At 38.7% G+C, this 20,651-nt stretch overlaps 3 protein-coding genes across 4 annotated transcripts; 1 reads left to right on the top strand and 2 right to left on the bottom strand.

The window, feature by feature from the left end:
• Positions 1 to 228: 228 nt before the first annotated feature.
• LOC149050521 (uncharacterized) lies at positions 229 to 4,778 on the bottom strand. Its single transcript, XM_089198071.1, has 6 exons — positions 4,408 to 4,778; positions 3,513 to 3,573; positions 3,071 to 3,333; positions 2,172 to 2,264; positions 1,290 to 1,382; positions 229 to 736 (listed from the first exon to the last, which is right to left on the bottom strand). The coding sequence occupies exons 1-6, from the start codon at positions 4,546 to 4,548 to the stop codon at positions 671 to 673; spliced, it is 717 nt and encodes a 238-aa protein (XP_089054197.1). The 5' UTR covers positions 4,549 to 4,778; the 3' UTR covers positions 229 to 670.
• Positions 4,779 to 11,880: 7,102 nt separating this feature from the next.
• Positions 11,881 to 13,831, top strand: LOC149050522 (uncharacterized). Its single transcript, XM_089198073.1, has 2 exons — positions 11,881 to 12,177; positions 12,577 to 13,831. The coding sequence occupies exons 1-2, from the start codon at positions 12,056 to 12,058 to the stop codon at positions 13,814 to 13,816; spliced, it is 1,362 nt and encodes a 453-aa protein (XP_089054199.1). The 5' UTR covers positions 11,881 to 12,055; the 3' UTR covers positions 13,817 to 13,831.
• A 33-nt stretch (positions 13,832 to 13,864) lies between these two features.
• Positions 13,865 to 15,841, bottom strand: LOC149050523 (uncharacterized). Of its 2 annotated transcripts, none has more exons than XM_089198075.1 (2): positions 15,585 to 15,841; positions 13,865 to 15,169 (listed from the first exon to the last, which is right to left on the bottom strand). In XM_089198075.1, exons 1-2 carry the CDS (start codon positions 15,756 to 15,758, stop codon positions 14,264 to 14,266), a joined length of 1,080 nt encoding a protein of 359 aa, XP_089054201.1. In that variant the 5' UTR covers positions 15,759 to 15,841; the 3' UTR covers positions 13,865 to 14,263. The 2 variants fall into 2 exon arrangements, with proteins under 2 accessions (XP_089054201.1, XP_089054200.1); XM_089198074.1 differs by having other exon boundaries at positions 13,865 to 15,343; positions 15,585 to 15,840.
• Positions 15,842 to 20,651: the final 4,810 nt, after the last annotated feature.

The raw sequence follows: 20,651 nt of genomic DNA on the forward strand, positions 1-20,651 counted from the left end.
CAACAATCGTAAACAAAGTGTTTGAGCAATCAGGTATACGAGGTGTAATAATCAATAGCCGCCTATCAGAAGTCTTCAGAAAGAAAGTATTCTTTCTTCAGAAAGCTGTCAAGAAAGCTAATAATCATGGTGGAAGGCAATTAAACGGGCCCTCGGTATCGATTTAATATCATATCGATCTCAATATCATACAGTTTTATATCTTTCTTCCATGGATTAGCCTTTCTAACGAGGGTGTATGTTGAGAATTCATTGCAAAATCGCTTTGTTTTTTTGATTTCCCTCTTTGACCTGTCCGCCATTTTGAAAATTCGTAACGGAGAGCATGCGCATTACGTGGGGTTAGTGGTTGCGTACTCTGTTTTTACTCGCAATGTTCGTCGCACTGGGGAAAGGGTTTGATACGAAACAAGAAGAAAGGTAAAAAATCTTTAATAACTATACTATTCGTAGCGTAATCTTACAATCCTAGTATTAAAGCACAATTGGATTTGTATAGTTATCATTAGTTTTATGAAAATTTAGACCAAAGCCAAAATAAAGAGTTCTTCAACTTACTTTGTTGTCTCTAATGAGTTCTGTTGCAAAGCCAAGTGCATTAACAAACATGGCGGAGGACCCAAACCCCAGTAGAACGACGGCTGGGTAAGTGAACACTCTCGATGACTGGTTAATTAATACACAGAAACCACAAACACGATCCAGTCACGGTCAGAGCAGCCACAATAAAGGACCACTGAAACAGGATGAGGAGCTTCAACAGATAGCTAATACATATTTCATTAAATTGTCGCTTTTGAATATTATATTTCCAGTTTTCTGACTGCTTAACTCGGTGCTGGTCACCAGCTTATATACCGAATAACCTTATATGGAAAATAACCATCCAAGCTTTGCTGAGCTGGGTTTAGTTGCTTTTGGCTGCAAGAGAACACTTCTCCGGAGCAATAGAAATTAAGTAAAAAGAAATACTAGTCAATATCATCTCGGTAACAATAAAAAAAGCTCAAATGAAACTACGATGTGACACTATTAGTGCGTAACGTTAACGTTTTTGAAAAAATTGCAGCTGAATTCAGAGAGAGAACGTTTTTTGGATTTTAAATCGATTCACTCTGTGTCGTAGTCAGATCCAGCTGCGCAAACTGCTTAGCTCCGGCTTGTTGGCGTTTGAGACCAGATATTTAAGGGTAATTAAATTGCTATTCGGTTATCACCTTTAAATTTTGTCCACGAACATCGCTTCCATTTGAAAATTACCTAATAATATTTTTCTTTCTTTTCATTACCTTTTTCCCTACTTTTCCAGAGAGCTTCCTTGATATTTGAGAGGACAGTGTGGCACTCACTAACAATATCAATGGCAGATTGGCAATCGCTTCCTTCGAAAAAAGGACAAACGTCTGAGGTTATAGAAATTACAAGCTTTCTCGGGGGTTCGAATTGATTGTCTTGCTTTCATCAAATTTGCATTTTGTCGAATCCTTGATTCTCCCATATATACCAATCGGGTACGTGCAACTTAATTCCCTCACAAGAGGAACTAGTTTTCCGTAGGTAGAACTTCTACCTGAAACCTGAAGGAGGTTTGTAGTCATCATGACGGTTATCTTTCGCTCTTTTGGTAATGCCTAAACCAGCATCAAGTCGTCCTTACCTTGTGATTTTTTATTCTTAGTAAGTGGGGCATTGACAGAGTAAGTTTCTTGGCTATAAATAGTAGGGTATGAACGCTAACAGGAAAGCGATTCGGGATGTTTAACTCGTGGTCCACTCTGAATAGTAATTTGCTACAACTACTCCATTTTTTACTCAATTCTTTCAAATGTTTAAAAAATTAAGTGATGGTCCTTCTGTCTCTCTGTCTATCTATCTGTCTGTCTGCCTGTCCGTCGTGTGTCTGCCTGTCTGTCTGTCTATCTGTCTGTCTACCGGTCTCTCTGTCTGCCTGTCTGTCTGCATGTCGTGTGTATCTGCCTGTCTGTCTCTTCTTCCGTCTTAATGTAAAGTTGGCTGATGGACGGTGAAGGAGGAAGAAAGGAAATGAGAATGGACGAGTAAGCAGGTAGTTGATTAACCATTGCAGAAAAATCGAGTATAACGTTTAGTATCTTTCAAGCCCAGAAAAATAAATCAACGAGGGAAATTCTTAAAAGTTTGCTGGTACATACCTTTTCAAATTTCAGTTTGTCAGTGAGGAGTAGGGGCAGGTAAGCGTAAAACACATCCTGTGAACCCTTTGTACAAGCGTAAATAATTGGGACCTGTAAAATAAGAGAAGTGAACTACATTTGTAGATAACCACGTCCAACCGTTCCAGAAATTCACTTATGACAATATCCTAATTTACGATGTATTACCTGCACTAAAGTTTTTTACAATATAATAACGAAGAAGTATGTTCCGGAAACCACTTTGTCCTTCACTACATAATAATGAAAATCCGATGTGTATAGAAATGTTTTACTCACCGCGTTTTTTGGATTCCAAAGAGTATCCTAACTGTTCAAATTTTGTCCTCCGAGGTGGGAGACTATGGATGCCGCCATTTTGAAAATAGCTCAGTAACCTGGCCGCTTGCGCAAATATGTAACGCGCGGCTCACAAGTAGCGGTTACATTGGTTATTGCAAAAAAAAACAAACTTTCTTTTACTTAAAAATTTACTTTTTTCAGAACTTTTAACTATGCAAAGAAATCGCCATGAAAAGGAAGACATGGAAACTGAGACTTTTTCACGTCACAGGTAAGAGGCCAAACATAGCGGGACTCGAATCGGATTTTTAGCACCTTTATAGACAATTTTCGAGAAGTTAGGCTACCTTTTGAATTCTCACGGCTGGTGTCATAATCTCTCAAACGCAATTTAATGGTGGAGAGAAAAATCATGTGTTTCCTGGTTTGTGTTTCTCCCTGGATCATCCGCAATAGGCATTTTTTAGTGTGAAAGCTGAAGATTACATTGCAGGTACTCAAGTGCACTATGATTACATGCACGCAAAAGTTAAAATTATCCAGGAAAGAACGAGTCAGTGTTAAAGAAATTTTCATTGTACCAGAAATTAAGTTACCTTGTACAAATGAGGATCTTTGAGCCAGGTGCTCACTGCCTTTCGTTTTGGTGGTTGGGCGGATTCAGTATCAGAAACAACAGATGGCATAGCTCTTCCCTCATCTTGGCTAACATCCTGAGAATGTTGGTTAAGCTGCGTTTCTTTTGAATCAAATCCTTGATTGTCAAGACCAGAGGTCAGTTTGTGACCTTGGTTGTACAATTCTGACTTTTGTTGTCCATTTTCCATTACTCCCCGACCGTTTTCCTTTCGCTGCTGATCTATGGTTGATGAAAAAACAAAAACGGCGTCATATATCAATTTATAAAAACATTGAGATCAGAAAAGCTATGGAATTAAGAAAATGTTTTAGGGAGTAAAATGAAAGGAAACTTTGTTTAAAAAAAAACAAAACAAGTGAGTTGTTACACGGTCTTATAAATAATGAATAAGAACTTACATCTGTCAAAATACACGAATGACTGTAACACAACGGGTGATGGTATAAAGGAGGTTTCTCCCTGCAACAAATGCGGTACATCAGTTGAAAAAGATCATCAGAAATGATAATAATAGTTAGTGAAATACGGCGCAATTTTCTCTAAAAAATTCTGTAGACGTAGTCATGATAAAGTAAAATCATGTTTTCAGTAAGGTGGTTAACAGTAACAATGGGGGTCAGTTCTGTGGTGCGTACATTTTTCAAAGACAAAAATTTAACTCTGTTTTCTTTTAAACTTATTTTTAAGAAAATCGAACATTTGCTGGCTTTCTCAGTAAGGTATCGCTTTAATAGCAGTAATCAGAAAATAGCTTTAACAGCAGTAATCAGTACGCAAAGGCTATCACACTTGTAACATTCCCCGTCATTCTTTTTCACGAACTGTCGCGTAAACTCCACGCGAATTTTCTTATGGCCTTCAATACTTTTGTTACGACCGTTTTTGGTGCCCAAGACTTCCCCACTCTTAGCCAATTGTTTGCGCTTCGTTGGGTGTTTCATTCTTAGAACTCTCCTTCAAACCCTAAATTAAAACATTCAACTTTCTTTCGACCTGTCTATCATTTTGTTTTCATGTGCTATCGCGACTTACCAGTAAATCAATTTAATTTCAATTTTCTACACTGTTCGAGATAAATTGTCGTGTTCTCAGCGAATGAGCGGGTCGAAATTTTTGCTTGCATGTTATTAAAAGGGAAACGATAGACAAATGTCCATTAAATGTGTGGTTACTCAGGTAGCTCCTTCTCTGTCTCCTTTTTTTTAAGGTGGGCAAATGAACGTTTAATCGTTTTTCTCATAATTTAGAGTCAGACTAAACAATTGCATTGATCGCGACGTTCCCAAAATTTACCATATAATCTGCAATTGACCTAGACCGCCTGTTTTCCCCCGAATCGTCTGAAGGTTCTTTGGTTCCAAAATGGAAAATGGCAGAGCAAATCAGTCCTACTCCTGTCAAGATCAGGGTTATCACCTGTAGATGAGCAGACATCAGAACTGCAGTTAAGTGAATTCAGTGATGGACACAAAAAGGATAAAGTTGTCTTAGGGCCTGTTTACATGGAGGTGGGGGACACCAGGTAGGTGAGGTAACCCACCTAGGAGGGGTAACCCACCTGTCCATATCGTTTCTTATTTGACTTGATACGTTATACGGAATAGTTTGGGAAACCAACTCTAAATATTCCGAAATGTGATCATTTCAAACTCCTTGTATGTCCGTTGCGGTTTCTGGTGATTTCTGCCATGAAACGGCTAAGAAATGTACAAAGTTTTAACACATTCTTTTGAGCTTTTTGCCATGAACGCGACCCCGGCTAGGCGGGTTACCCCACCTTGACACGTTTACATGGCAAATTGTCACCCCGGCTGACAGGGCTACCCTACCTGGCAGACAGGGCAACCCGCCTAGGCGGGTCACCCCACCTATCATGTAAACGTGATCAAAATGAAATAAGAAATCATATGGACAGGCGGGTTACCTCACCTGAGGTCCCCCACCTTCATGTAAACAGGCTTAAGCGATAACTCCAAATGGACATGAGCCCATCAACCACAAGCTGAAAGCTCGGATACCCCTTGATGCTCTGTGTCCGATATACAGGAAGAAAGTAAGTAGAGAAAGAAACAACAGTGGAATAGTAATAGTCAGTGGCAGCACTGGAATCATGTGGATGTTATCAATTACCATAATATTCATTGAGCTTTCTTTTGTTAACTTTTCGGAACAAGCGAGCTGGTAAGTAGCAACAGAATGAAAAATATAACCAAACTGGCATAACTGTTAAAAGTCATACTAATCATGCCGGTGTCAGAGCGACTGCGATCACGCTGAGGTCCATCGCGGCTAGCTCATCATGGCGATCTTCGGTCATCAAGGGGAAGCAAGCCTCAGGAACTACATCGGCTGCTCTTCGAGTGAAAAAATAAGAGCTTGCTCTGATATCCTTTCCGATGCGCTTTCATCCCGAGCGATCTCTACGTTCCGGTGAATTCGGCTGTCGTTCATTCATAAAACACTCGCCTTGAACTGTTTGTTTTCTACCTGTCATGTGAAAAAACTCGTGTGTTTTCATGAGCCACGATTCGGCCGAGTTTCAGTGAACATTTCGCTTTCAGATTCTGTATTAGAGACTAAAAAACTTCAGGCAAAAGTGTTAAATTAGACCTGCCGAACTATTTAAGTTTGTAAACTATTGCAGAATGTGAACTTTGATGGTGTTTTAACTTTGATGGTTTGACACTTTTGACAGCTTTAGTCTTGCACAGCTAATCAGATTATTTAAGCCATTCTAACAGGGATTCTGATTGGCTTATTGTAGCGTGCTTTATGAGAGTATAGAGCATGCTGACAACACTATTGTTCGCTTTGAAAATAAAGTTTGTTTTGAAAATTGAAAGTAATGCTTGGGAGTTTGCTTTGGGAATTTAACGGACTCTTTATTATAAACAAATAGAGAAGCCTTGACTGTGCTCTATTTTGTTTTATAGCGCTCAGGAAGCAGTTTGAGCTATGTCTTGTGTTTCTCACTTCTTTCGTGCTCTAGCCGCTTCCTGCGTGCTTTACAAAAGAACAGAGCACAGTCAAGGCTTCTCTATCGGTTAATTTACCCAAACCATTTTAAGTAACAAGTACAATCGTGACGAGGGCTCTGCAACTCACCTAAATTTATTCGGCTAAGAGCCAGGTTGTAAAAAAATCGTAATAGCGCAAATGCCTTCACACTGTATAAAAAATCGTAATAGCGCAAATGCCTTGACACTGTATATGTTGCTACGTCACAAAAGTACACGGATGTCAGGCCTGGTTACTTAGTTCTTTGGTGGCTAAACTGATCGGTCCCCAGTTCCTATACGTGGGGCAGGGAACACCCCTGTTTTGACAAAATCTGACTCTGAGGCTAATTAAGCTAAAGTATAGTCAACTTGTCCCAACATGGATACGAGTATATAAGTGTAGCAATAGAAAGGGTTTCACGAACCTCAAAGCAGTAAGTTTGGCGGCCTCACTTTGATCCTTTGCCAAAACCGGAATAATCGACAGGTGCGATATGTCAACGAAGTTGATGGAAAATGAGATTACGGTGGCGATGGAAAAGTAATACAACAACACCACCCACTCGCTGGTTCCACTGCCACAAACTAAACATTGGCTGAAAAATAGCGGAACACCGATTGTAGCTGCAATAGTTCCAAACAAATGCCACGATTTTTTCTTTCTAAGCCTACGTGACAGAACCGGAATCTTAACCTTATCACATAAAAAACCTGCCACTGGAGCAAATATTAATGCACCGGCAAAAAGACTGTAGAGAGTAATCAAGCCGGCATTGGTTGCAGAAATGCCAACAACTCTCATGAAAAAAATCATTCGGAATGACTGCAACAAGCGGCGAGTGACATCATTAATCACATGCCCCACTCCGCAGGAAAATTGCTGCAGGTAAGATATGCCTCTCTCAGGATTTTCGTCAACCTCCATGTTCACATCTGCAAACACCAACAGCCTAAAAATAATTAAGTGTGAGGAAAATAAAACAAACTAAAAATAGTAACATTTAATTTTGAGTAAACTTTTCAAACCCGGTAACCTATACAATTTCAGCCATAACATCTTGAGATCATTTCTCCAGATTATTTAATCAAATCCAGAAATTACAAAGCAAAACTCAGGGGCCCAAGATGACAGAAAGAAAAAAAATCTAAACATGATATTCCCTTAAACCTTGCCTACTTTTCGAGAATTTTTAGGGTTGTTAACGCAAACAGATAAGAGATATGAATAGGCCTAAATACGCGAGTCGGACTGACTCCGCCACAAAACCAATCTGATTCCATCCTGAGTTCCAATCATTTAACCCTCTTTCGTCTCATTTCATTATTTCATTAATTAATTTGGTCGATTTTACCCACTTTTTATAATGAGCCTCGCGATCCGAAGCCATCTTTATTTCCATCAGATAATTAACCTTTCCTTTTTTCCTCATTTTCGCTACCTCTGAGCGTTAGAATGTAACGCAATACATTATTCTGATATCTATGAGTGTAGGTGTATTTGCCACCAAATGGCTAGGTCCTTTGTTTGTGATTTTGAGGGACAGGGTGATGTCCAACTTTGTCTATGATTTTTTCGGCAATTAGCCGGAATGAAAAAATTTTCTAAGACATCACAGTTTTATCATGATAGTCGCTGCTCGGCTGAGAAGAAAGCGAAAATAAAAAGTTCTAAAATCTTTATCCACATTCAGTGGCATGTCTGGCCAAAGGGGAATACTTACCGATATCAAAAGCGTGATATATCGAATGCATGCTTAATTTGCAATTATACGATAATCGAACGCTTTTAAATGATATTTGATTTCATTCCATACTTACGAGTAGGCTAATGATCCTTGAGAAGGTTCTCTAGAGTGGTGAAAGGAAAAATGTCAAAATGTTATCATTGCACGGTGACAAGAGAAGATATTTATACTTTCTTGATGGTGATTATGAATTGTTCAAAACTGAATTGCGTCAAATAGGTCAGGAAGGAGGATCATTTTCCATTTAAAGTAATCCGTGCATCGCGTTGCTACAACAACGGCTGAGCATTTTACGGTCCGTGTAGGTGTAACCGCGACGAAAAATATTTCAGAACACAGACCTTACAGGAAAGTGTAATTTCTCAAAACTGTTTCTTCAGATGATGATAGTGACCATGTTAAGTAAGACGTCTTCTTTTGAAAAAGTGTTAAATACTCTTTATTGTCTTCCATGCTCGAGTGACCTAAAACCGGTTGCGATAGATCAGATTCATAATCGACTTAGAGTGATGATGACAAAATCTTATACCCCATTCACACCAGCAAAACATGTTTTGTTAAACTGGTTTTCATTGAATGAAAATTATAAACAGAGAACTGAAAAACTTGATTTTCCATTGGATTCAAGTACTTGCTAACTTGCATTTCCAATGTGCTACATTCAAGTCAAAAATATTCGGTTAAATAGTTTCTATGAAGAAAAAAAAAATTAAACTGTGTTTAACAAAACAACTTTTAAACATGTTTAAGCTTTGGTGTGAATGGGGCATTAGTTAATCAGTTGACCTTCAAAAGCAAGTTACGTATTTCCTCTTATACATATGCAATTACTTTGCACGTACACATTGGACAGCTAAAGGCCTACTGAACAACGTTCCCCCTAAGTATTCACTGATATCAGAACTCTAACGTTATTAAAACAAAGCGCAGGTTTTTTATTTAAAAAAACATAATTTACAAACGATCTCACTACACCTCATGTTATAATAATTCCTGTGATTAATTAATAATTTCTTGGATCGCCGTTTAACCAGCTAAAACATTTGAATTTTTTAAATGTAACGAAATCAAACTTTTTCAATATAAAGTGATTACATAGATCACTATGACATTGAATAGTATTGGATTTGATACAAGGCTCGAAAGCTAACCTTTGCAAACTAGAGGTGAATTTCGTGAGTCAACAGCAAATTTCGTTTAATCTTACTATCACTGAAATAACCAACACCACAATATTAACGGTCTTTGTTCTTCAACAATAGAACTACGCCGAAAGCCATGTTTATGCTTAGCCACTGTGGTGTATACCTCCTAATACAATAAGCTGAGTTGGTTCTTAGTTGTGACATGTTGGAGGACAGACACATAGATGACGTCATCATTGACAGTTTTTAAAACGCCTCCTTATTACATTCCGTTATTGACACACTTGGCTGCGCCTCGTTTGCCACTTTTTTGTTCTCAATCTCGCGACATTTTGACGCGATCTATTAATGAACAGGAATATGAAATCGAAAATACTCGCTCGACTGTGCTTTTATACGTTCGAACCTCCATTAAACGGACAGATTGGGGCTGGGATTAATAGTGAGGATAATTAGAAGTCCGGTTGGTTGCGCAGTAACTATGGCGGTGAGGGATTTTCTTATCGCCAAAACGCTCGCTCGCTAAAACCAAAGAAATAGCTTTTAACACGTTAGCTGCGTGTTAGTTACTTGCATCATTAACTTCGCAGCCATTGTCTTGCTTCGCACGGTAGAAACAGAGGAAAGCGTTAAGATCCTGCTCGCAACTTTGCACGATACAACACAGTTAAGATCCTGCTCGCAACTTTGCACGATACAACACAGTTAAGATCCTGCTCGCAACTTTGCACGATACAACACAGTTAAGATCCTGCTCGCAACTTTGCACGATACAACACAGTTAAGATCCTGCTCGCAACTTTGCACGATACAACACAGTATAAAAAAAACACGCCTCTTAAAGTTAAAGTTGCTTTTTTGTACATGAAGCCAGAAATCTCTTGCTAAAGGATTTGGTATTGAGCTTATTAACCCTTTAACTCACAGAAATGATTAACTTGAAACTTCTCCTCATAATACCATACATTATTCAGCAAACAGGTGATGAGAATATTCGAACTTAGGTAGAGGCTGCTATCTTGATCAAGCATCACGTTCACATAACTAATTTACAATGAAATGTATAGCAGTTAGAGAGGGGAGAATAAACAATCAGATTTTGGGAGTTAAAGTGTTGACTGCGTGAAGCGATAAGGATTTATATTTTACAAGGTGACAATTGAGTTTTAAAAAAGGAATTCATGTATTCAAACTGAGCTCCTCTGGACCTTGTGAGACACGTCGTGCTAATTGAATTCCTTGTGAAAATCCCGGGGGTAAGAGCCGTGATTTGCCATGAATGTTTCTTTTTTTATTACAACATTCGGATAGAACAGAAGATCTTCTTCATTTCCGCTAATGTTTTGTAAGTAATATGCTTTATAAACACCATTCTCGCGATTGAGAAGCTGACAAACACAAGTAACAAGGTAAGCTGGGTTGTACAAGATAAGTTTGCGTGTTACGAAACAACAAAAATCTAGCGTGTTATAGAAACAAAGCTCTACTGTGTTAGCCAGATATGAACGAGCACGCTATCCAAATTCAATTGTTTCTATGTGCATATCTGCACGGTAAGCGTGTCATGCCATTAGCGTGCAAGCGTGTTACAACGTGTCATGTGCGTGCGTTCACCTTATTCCCTGAAAACCAGTGGAGGGTCACATATAAATCTGTTCTAGCTTTGTTATCAGTTACGGTATTAATCATAAGGCATAAATGAAAGAAATTCAAGTCTGCCTCTACTGTTCCATGTTATGTTTTGTAGTGGTTACCACAAGTACAGCAAGTGTCCGCAGTTAAGCGCTCATAACAGATATCATAACTGATGATAATTTACAGCCTTGCTTTAATAAGTGAATATGCACGAACAAGGCTGAATTCGAAAGATAAAGACTTTGCAAGAAAACAATTGTTTGGAATAAAAGAGATTGTTCATTTTGATTTTCTTTGTAATGGTTGATGGAGGATTTTACTTCGCTTCAACGAGGATAGTTAAAAAAAATATAGCGTAGACCGAATATCATGAATGAATGAAAAAAAATTACTCAATGTTATATAATAGTATACGCCCTATGATGGATTCTGTGTTCAATAATGCTATTAAGCTTATGACTCATACCCTTTGATTCAAAATTCAACTAGGCAATGTAGGCTTCCCATATCTATCTATGAATCTCGCTTTTTCGAGTCTTTCTTCAACAGGAAACACATTCGACAACAGAAAGTGACTAAATTCAGACCTCAACTGTTTGCTATAAATAGAACAATGATGACAATGTCTAACGAGAAATTAGAGCAGTCGCCGGGAGAAAAACTCTTTGAAGTTCTCTGTTCTCCACCTCGACTCATGGTTAAATCTTTGCTTAAGCGATCTTACGCTTTGCGTGAGGTAAATCGGAAAGGAGGAAACTGAAAGAAATCGCAAGGCAGCATGGCGCGCAATGCCTCCGTATTACATAAGACCTTTGATCGACTAACGTACTTTTCGCAACTATAGCAGCTACTAAAGTACATTTGTTACCTTCTGCCAAGTACTAACTTTGGGCAACGCTAATCGATGGAAAGTGACTAGGAATTCACTTAAAGCTACTTCTTTCAAACTCTGAGGAACATCGAGTGAAGTAACAGAACATCGACATGCAACATACAATGATTGAGTCTTCGTCAATCCCGTAGAGTTTGAAAAACATGTGCAGACAACCGTGAAATGTTATTTCAGTGATATAACGTGAATCAATGATATGCATTATACTTACTATGTCGAGATATTCGTGAATTATACAGCAAAGTTGCAATACTATCACTTGAGTAAAAAAAATGCTCCTACCTCCATTCATCCAGGATCGTATAGAGTCCTAAAGTGTGACGTCACGTTGCCATGGGGCTAAAATTTCTGTTCTAAACAATCGAGCGCGTCCTACTGATAACCTATGCGTTGCTGAGGTCAAGTGTGTAATCATCGCTTGGAACGGTTCAAAGAAGCTTAGAATAAGGTTCAGTTACATTGTTATTAACGCTGTAGGTCATAGAAATCTAAAACTGAGAAACGAAGGCGATCGAAACGATTAAAATGGTGCACTGCTTTGCGCCTGATTGCAACCATCACTCGGAAAGTCACACGTGTAGCTTCTTCGGATTCCCTAGCAAGGAAAAAAAGCTGAAGGAATATAGAAGATGGATTCACCTACTGAGGTTAGTAAGAGTTTTATTTCAATACTTTTTCTGTCCAGGAGAAAAGTATGCTTACGCAATTTATTGCGGTTGTGGAGTCGCCATCTTTGTTATGAAACTGATTAAGCTTATATAAATCTTACTGATTTTTAGACTCCTTTTTCTTGTACTCCAACTTCAAAATCGGTTCCCTAGAAGCCACGAGCCAACATTTGACTCAATGACGGAAATCAGTTGTGAGAGCTTTTGGTGTGGTTGTTGATACTTAATGGTCACCCTGCAGTGTTAAAACAGGCAGATAGAGAACTGTCTTCTTAATTAGAAATTTTTATAAGATAGAAGCTGCAAGATAAAAATCCTCCGCTAATAGCACAGTAATCAGAAAGAATTATAAAGCTGAAATTATCCTTTTTGCTATAGGAGAGAAGACAGAGAGCCAGGAAAACATTCCAGAGTCTGTAGTTGCCATTTCAGAGAAGGAAAAAAAAGTAATGGTCCTGAGATTTTCAAGAGGAACCAAGACAAACTTTTCCCAGCAGAAGAAGCAAAGCCAAAAAAGAAAAAAATCGAATCACAACAGACCCTACAAGAAATGATAGAAGCTGCAAGGAAGAAAGAAGAACTTGAACAAGGCACCTCTGGCAGCGTGGAGAGACTTGAATCAACAAGAAAAGAAGTTATACTGGAAGCAGAGTTGGAGCAGGCAAAAAGGGAAATGATTGATCAAAGAGAAAAAAATTACTATGTGCAAAAACATTACACAGTTTCGAAAATGAGTGAGGAGGTTTTGAAGATGGAAACTGGGCTGCCAACAAAGGAAGTTTTTCAAATTGTTGTCAACTATGCAGCTAGGTTTAAACAATCCATCAATTACTTTGCTGGCTGGAGAGTGCAATCAATCAGTTTTGAAGAACAAATATTTATAACATTAATGAAAGTCAGACAGAATTACACAAATCTTCACCTTGCACAGTTATTCAATTGCAGTGTATCTACAATAGCAAATATTGTAACAACTTTCATTCATGTCTTACACTCAATTCTATTTATTGACCTCATGGCATCCATCCCATCTAGGGATAAGAACAAGCTGTGTGCCCCATCATCTTTTAGTCAGTTTGGTTCATGTAGAGTAGTGATAGATTGTACAGACATAGAGATTGCCACACCTGGGCTTATGAGCCAGCAGAATACTACGTATTCAAATTATAGGGGAATGCATTCCTTCAAGGTTATTGTGGGTGTAGCGCCAAATGGTGTTATTACTTATGTCAGCAAACTTTATCCAGGGTCAATATCTGACAAAGCAATTGTGCAGAAATCAGGATTTTTAAATCACCTTACTGCTGGAGATATGGTCGTAGCTGACAAAGGTTTTGTTATACAGGATCTTGTACCAAATGGTGTTTCAGTAAATATACCACCTTTTTTAAACAATGGTACATTCACTGAGAGTGAAGCAAGGGCAACAAAAGTTATAGCAAAATGCAGAATTCATGTTGAGAGGGCAAATGCTAGGCTCAAAGATTTCAAGATTTTATCTTTTATTCCCTCATATTTACGTTGTCATGCAGATATAATATTTCAACTCTGTGCTTCACTTGTTAATCTGCAGTTTCCACTGATCAAAGAGGGCTGTGAAGGATATGAATTTCATTAATGAACTAATTATTTTTCATATAAGGAAAATTGAATACTTTGTAAAATACATGTTGATCTGTTTGTTTTATTCAAAAAGTAAATCTGCTATCATTGTTGAATTTATGGATGCATGTATAATTTCAGCCCAACAACAGTTCACTACAACAGAGCAGTACAGCTCAACTGTGAAACAATGAAGTGCAAAAACTGTAACTGTTTCTAAAGTTAGTTTGAGTAAACCAGGAGAGCCCTGTTGGGATTTGAAGATCTGTGTTCCTAAAGTTACTAGAGTGAACTTAAAAGTACACCTGAGCTCCCAATACCCTCCATCTGAAAAGCCTCCCTATCTCAAGAAATTCCACAACAACATGCCATCAGTGAAGACTAAACACCAAAGGGCTCCTAATGATTCCTGAAAATTATTATTTCTTAAAAAATAATTACATGCAGTAATAGATCTGGAAACCTATAATTGTCCCTCTACAACCTTTGGGAAGAGGTGTTCAAAATAAAACTGAGTAAGCTTAGAAATGTTTCCACTCCAGCCTTCATCCTTTGCTATTTTCAAAACAACTACATCTTTAGATGTCCACACAACAAAATAGCAAAGCTTCCTTTGAGCAAAATGTATCTCCCCTTGGACCTGATGCCAGTAGACATGTTCTTCCTTTAAAGCATACTGACCACTTTCAGTTTTTTTCAAGCAGAAATTGGGGGAGATATTCACTGCCTCTTCCATTGTCATATTCCTTTCGGTGTAGGGACACTTGACCTCCAAAACAGAGTCTTCATCCACAATTCCATCTGGGGAAGCACCAAGAATCCCAGAGCCATCCAGCCATAACCCAGTTTCCTGTACAGTTTTTGCAGTTAAATTGGTAAATGCCTTAATCGCTTCTGCCTCGTTGTTTACCCCCCATTGTACTGCCTTAACTCTTGATATGTCATACTCTCCAAGGAGCCGTTTGAGAAGTGAAGGGGTCACTCTTTTGGCATGCAGAACGGATCCAAAATTGCTTGCTGTAAGCCGTCCCCTCCTTGCAAGATGCCAGGTTGGGTTGTCTCGTTGGCCTACAGTTATCTGACTGACTAACAGGATATCTGCTTCTGTGAGTTTGGCTTTCCGAACCAAACAGTCCAATTGTTGCTGTGTACCTCTTGTTTGGATAAACTCCTCTGAGTAGATGATTTCCTCAATTGTTGGCACAGGCAATTTGGCTTGGGGAGCAGGCTCTGGGCACATGAGCCAGCAAAGACCAGTGAACCTCCCATATGCCTTTAAGCTTCCATATAGTGCCTGACGATCTTCTGTGTTGGGAGATCGAGTAATCGCCACATAATTCTTTGGCAGAGGGAACAGTTCTTCGACTGCCTGTAAAGACAGGGAGGTATTAGACTTCTTTTTCCTCCACTGACATTCAATATCTGTGCGGCTTAAGTTGTGAATCCCATTTATAAAAAGAGCCGCCGCGTGACTGCATTTGAATTTTCCCTTTGGACATTCACACTCCGTGGATTTTATGTTGAAGTGGTCATCCAGGTAAATCTAAGTGGTAATTAAGATAAAAGTTCAAACAAGGTGAACTCATAAATGTCTTGGTAACACTATTTCATATGAATCATAATCTGTACGATTTAAGCCTCAGCCTGGCTTTTTTGATGAGGGAAATCGACAAGATCGAAAATATATATTTCTAAATTGGGGGAGTAGATAACAAGAAGGTACTTAAAAGATATTTAAAAATATTCCTTAGGCTTCTTAATGCGATTGGTGGCTCTAAACTCACCGTGACTCGATAGACCTTTTTCTTCATACTTGCTTGAACCTCACCGCGTAAAATACCCTGATGGTAAGAAAATGACTCAATGTGTTCAGATCTGTAATGATTTTCTCCTCGTTCGATTGACTTCTTTTCTTCAGCGAAGAAAGATATCAGTGCAGCGATTGAAAGCGACGCCATTTTGGCTCTGAGCACGTTTGTTTAGAACAGAAAATTCTGCTCCCATGGTAACGTGACGTAACGGCTTTAGAACTCTATATCTAAAGCGAACATGGTCGAGTCACGTGTATTTATCAAAGGCCTGTTCTAAATGTGCGTTGAACCGTTTATAATTATAACTTAGCGGGACATCGAATCGAAATATGGTGTCCAATTTGAATTTCCATTGTTCTGGACCTTTGATCGACTAACGAATTTTTCGCAACGATAGCAGCCACTAAAGCACATTTGTTACCTTCTGCAAAGTACAAACTTTGGGCAACGCTAATCGATGGAAAGTGACTAAGAATTCACTTAAAGCTTCTTCTTTCGATTTCTGAGGAACATCGAGTGAAGTAACAGAACATCGACATGCAACATGCAATGATTGAGTCTTCATCAATGCCGTAAAGTTTGCAAAAGATGTGCAGACAACCGTGAAATGTTATTTCAGTGATATAACGTGAATCAATGATATGCATTATACTTACTATGTCGAGATATTCGTGAATTATACAGCAAAGTTGCAATACTATCACTTGAGTAAAGAAAAAAGGCTCCAACCTCCAATCATCCAGGATCGTATATCTAAAGCGAACACGCTCAAGTCACGTGTATTTATCGAAAGTCTGTTCTAAATGTGCGTTGCACCGTTTATAATCATAACTTGGCGGGACATCGAATCGAAATATGGTGTCCAATTTGAATTGCCATTGTTCTGGACTGACTAGCATCTCACACATGTGATGATCATTTTAGGTCTCCACGTGTTTTTTGTGTCCGCATTTGCCTAAGTTTTTTTTATGCCATTACTCGTTTATCCTGTAACTGTTTTCTGTCTTAATATGCCAGAGATGTAGGTTTCTCATATATGTATACAGAGAGCTGAAAACAGCATTTGTTATGTAATGTGAAGACCATTTTCTGGGGTGGGGTGGGGGGAGATAGTACCATATATTATAGGCTATTATTTCAAAACACATTACTAGACACTATTTCCATTTTTTTTGTGTGTGTTTTGACTTGATTAAATTTTGTTTTGCGGGTTAGGGGGTTGTTCCAAGGTGAATCATCTGCCAAACAGGCTTTCTTCTTATGTTTTCTTTTCCTTGGTTAACAAAAGATCCAAGCCTGAGATAGATTTTAATAATAAAAAGCCCCAAGTGCTAAGGTGATGACACTTAAAACACGCAAGAAAACCCATTGCTTATTTTTCTTATCACCAAAAGAAAACAAAAAGTCACTACTAAAGCCAATTAGCAGATGAACTATTAATTTTATCGGGTTGTTAGAGTGGTTCTCATGAACTAGTGAAATACACTTTAGAATATTTTGTACCATTACCCTCCAATTTCTTTGTTTCCATTCCGACCTAGCAAAGAGAGTATAGAGCTACAGCACAACTTAGATTAAAGTTTGTGGTTTCATTCACACTGTTTTGAGAAACATACTATTTTGAATATTCTCAATCTGTACTTCTCGCACTTCAAATATATCATTGTTACGTGAACTCCGAAAATAATGCTTTAAACTATCAAGGGACGATACTTCGAGAAGAACACATGTACCATATTAAACTCACTGTTAACAAAAGCCTCCATCAAGTCTCGGCGACCATACCCCCAACCACTGCCTCACTGAAGAACACACAAAATTTGGAACCTTTGGCTTGATTACCAGGAGACGTTTTGATAGTGATTAATTTTATCAACAAGATTTAAAAGACGAATATTAAAGCTACTTTATAAGTTATTTTGAAATACCAAAGCTTCAAGATTTAATGGATCAAAATTCATTTTTTAAAATTACGATTCGGCAATTTTCGAAGGCGTTTGAAGTGTCATACCACAGTTAACGCGTAAGAATGGGTCTTAGCTCTTTCGCGCATGTTGAAATCTCAATTGTACCGCCACATTCGAATGGAGCGAGAAATTTCCTATATTTTGTTATACAATTCGTCTTGTTTGCGACCGATTTAGATGGGTCAAATAGCCACTCAAGTAGGAGCACTGTCACTGGTTTTACTTCTGGTCTTCAACGGATCCGTAAAAGCATGGAAAAAAGATCAGAGGGTCCAAACACAGGATGATTTTCCGGCCATTCGTTACCTTCATTTACATGCAATATTAACAAGTAAGTGGTCTCATAAATGAATTAAACGATTTGGTTTTTTCCTTTTGTTCTCAGAGATACGGAATTTGTTGCCTGTAAGTCTCGAATATGTCTGATACCGGTATATAGTGTTTGACAATTTTTCAGCTATCTTCTCTACAGAATTGCCAAAGAGAATGGAGAGGGAAGTGGCGAATCTACCTTCGCTGCAGTTGTGAAGAAAATCATGTAACAAACGGGCGTTAGATGCATCGTCGTCAACAATCGTTAACAAATGTCTTAAGGAAAAAGATTGGGACCGTGTGTGCAAAAAGCGAGCGAGAGGAAAAGTGGAGGTTTCAGTGTCAAGAGGCTCAATGACAAGTGGCGCGACCAAACTTATTCTGTCAAGTTATTTTATCACGAGTTAGATAATTACTTTATTGAAAACGAGCGCTGGAAGAATCTTTGCAGAACGTGACTAAGCGACGGAAACTTGAGGAAGGGCTCGAGGACACAGAGAGAAGCTGCAAGTATCACAAACTGAAAAAGATTCCATAGATTCGAACGTGATGAATTTCACTCGCCTTGCGACTTTGTCTACGGCTGTCACAACGACAGGATGAAAGTTTACGGTCGTTGGTTTTCGATCTTGTCTTCTTTTCTGAATAAAAGCTTCGTTGAAAAGACCTCGTCGGAGTATCGTTTTGGGACTCTCCTTTCCCTTGCAGCCGCCATGTTTACAAATGTAAATTGTCACTAATGCGATTGATACTCTGATGCGCAAGCGCAGTAAGGAAAGCGTTGTTCGCGCCAGCCTGGACGCAAATTAGAGCAAATGTTTACGCTTATGGGAAATGGGTTTGATATGTTGAGGTTACCCTCTGCCATACAAATCTTTAGCATGACAATCAAATATTTTGAACCCCTTATTATTATTACAATTGGTTGCAACAGCAATACACCTTACTGTTAAAATGAAATTGGTGTAGTTTTCAGGTATGAGCGACACTAAGGCTCTTCGCAAAGAAGTACAGTGCTGATATCCCTCTTTAGCAGTTTCTTGGTGGACAGTACCGGAGTAATCTTTACTGTATTCCAGATGGTAATCAGTATCAAACACATTTAATGCTGTTGGTCATTCTGGCTGCATTTAAAACGCCTGTCTGGTTAATTGTGCAACTTGAATAAAACTGATCTATACTCAAGATGCCGGCTTCAAGGCAAAGCGATCGTTACAACATCGTACACAATTCTGAGTTTTTCCGGAGGTCTGAGTTTTCGAGAAACCCGAGAGTCTGAGTTTTTCGGGAGTCTGAGGTCTTAGTTTTCGAGGCCTAAGTTTTCGAGACACCCCATGAAAGAATATGTGCGTAGACAAATTCTCCAACCTTTCTGCTCTTGTTCCTTAAACTTTTAAACTTCGTATTGGTATTCTGCTTGGGTCACGAGCACGTCTACATATACGATGAGATTTGCGTTTAAACTTCATTTGATTAACATTAGATATAGCTCAGCTGATATGGCATGTTTCTCCATGAAAGGTTCACTCATAAATGTTCGCTCACAAAGAGATCTCTCATAAAGTTCGCGGACCGACCCGTTCCGAAAACGCTAGACATCTTTTAGAGAGGGTCCACCGCGAACGCTGTGTGCATATTTTGTGTGCGTTTTAAGCGTATTATACACAGTATCTGTGCTGATTTTGGACCGCTAAAATTTCTCTTCTTCCGCCTTTACACCATGCCACGTGCTTATCAGTTAAAACTTCGCGCGTGCGTGCCAAGGGCTTGATCGCGAGCCGGAATTTTAACTCGGGCGTTTCCTTTGGAAAGCCTGAGTAGTAAACCCGTGGAGTGACGAATAACTACATGTTCATTACTGCGAAGATCACTTCGTTATTCACTTGTCGATATGTAAGTTGGTCTCTTAAAAGTTTTTTAAACCTGGCGTTTCGAGTGTTACCCTTTCATTATTGCTCTGACGGAGAGCTTGTTGAAGGCCTAAATGTAATAACTGTCCTAAATGTAATAACTGACCTAAATGTAATAACTGTCCTAAATGTAATAACTGTCCTAAATGTAATAACTGTCCTAAATGTAATAACTGTCCTAAATGTAATAACTGACCTAAATGTAATAACTGTCCTAAATGTATAGTAAATTCCTAAATGTGATAACACTTGGTCCTAAATGTAATAGGCCTCCAATACAATCATTTAACTCCGCCAGTGCATTGTTGTTATAGCAGACATCCACATTGAGATGTTAAAGTGACAGCTGTTGCACCAAAAAATCCTCCGACCGATATTCATGTCACATTGCGGACTCGCTGATATTAATCAGCGTCTTTTTTTAATTTGCTAGACTGAAGTCGATAAGTATTGGCTGCAAACCGTTACTCTTATGAACAATTGGCAACAAATTACAGCCGGCAAAACAATGAGAACGCTGACCAATACGTCTTCATGTATCACTGGCTCAGACTCTTAAGAGGCCCTGCGCCTAAGAAACGACCGATGATTTCTGGCTAAAAATTAAAATCGGCCGATTTTTATTTTCCAAGTAGAGGTTACCTAATACTATTTAAAAATGAATTTCTTTTGCTTCAGTTTCGCTTTAAACCAAAAATATCGAGCCGCGAACTTGTTACGTCTGATAGCAGCAAAATCTGTCCCAAAATATGCCCTTTCAAAAACCGGTTCAAAAATCACTATCGCATCACAAAATGATGAAAAAACTACGCAGTTATGAAGAAAAAGGGCTTTTAATGCAATAGCATTCG

The sequence above is a fragment of the Pocillopora damicornis genome, chromosome 2 (assembly GCF_964200805.1).
Source record: "Pocillopora damicornis chromosome 2, jaPocDami1.2, whole genome shotgun sequence".
Lineage (NCBI taxonomy): Eukaryota > Metazoa > Cnidaria > Anthozoa > Scleractinia > Pocilloporidae > Pocillopora > Pocillopora damicornis.

Excerpts from the sequence above, each read along its gene's own strand:
- LOC149050521 (XM_089198071.1), bottom strand. The coding sequence starts at position 4,548 with ATGTCTGCTCATCTACAGGTGATAACCCTGATCTTGACAGGAGTAGGA. Across the intron at positions 3,574-4,407 it reads GGTCAATTGCAGATTATATG|GGAGAAACCTCCTTTATACC; the intron begins GTAAATTTTGGG and ends CATTTGTTGCAG. Across the intron at positions 1,383-2,171 it reads ACAAACTGAAATTTGAAAAG|GAAGCGATTGCCAATCTGCC; the intron begins GTATGTACCAGC and ends CTTTTTTCGAAG.
- LOC149050522 (XM_089198073.1), top strand. The coding sequence starts at position 12,056 with ATGGTGCACTGCTTTGCGCCTGATTGCAACCATCACTCGGAAAGTCAC. Across the intron at positions 12,178-12,576 it reads AGATGGATTCACCTACTGAG|GAGAGAAGACAGAGAGCCAG; the intron begins GTTAGTAAGAGT and ends TTTTTGCTATAG.
- LOC149050523 (XM_089198074.1), bottom strand. The coding sequence starts at position 15,758 with ATGGCGTCGCTTTCAATCGCTGCACTGATATCTTTCTTCGCTGAAGAA. Across the intron at positions 15,344-15,584 it reads AAAAGGTCTATCGAGTCACG|ATTTACCTGGATGACCACTT; the intron begins GTGAGTTTAGAG and ends ATTACCACTTAG.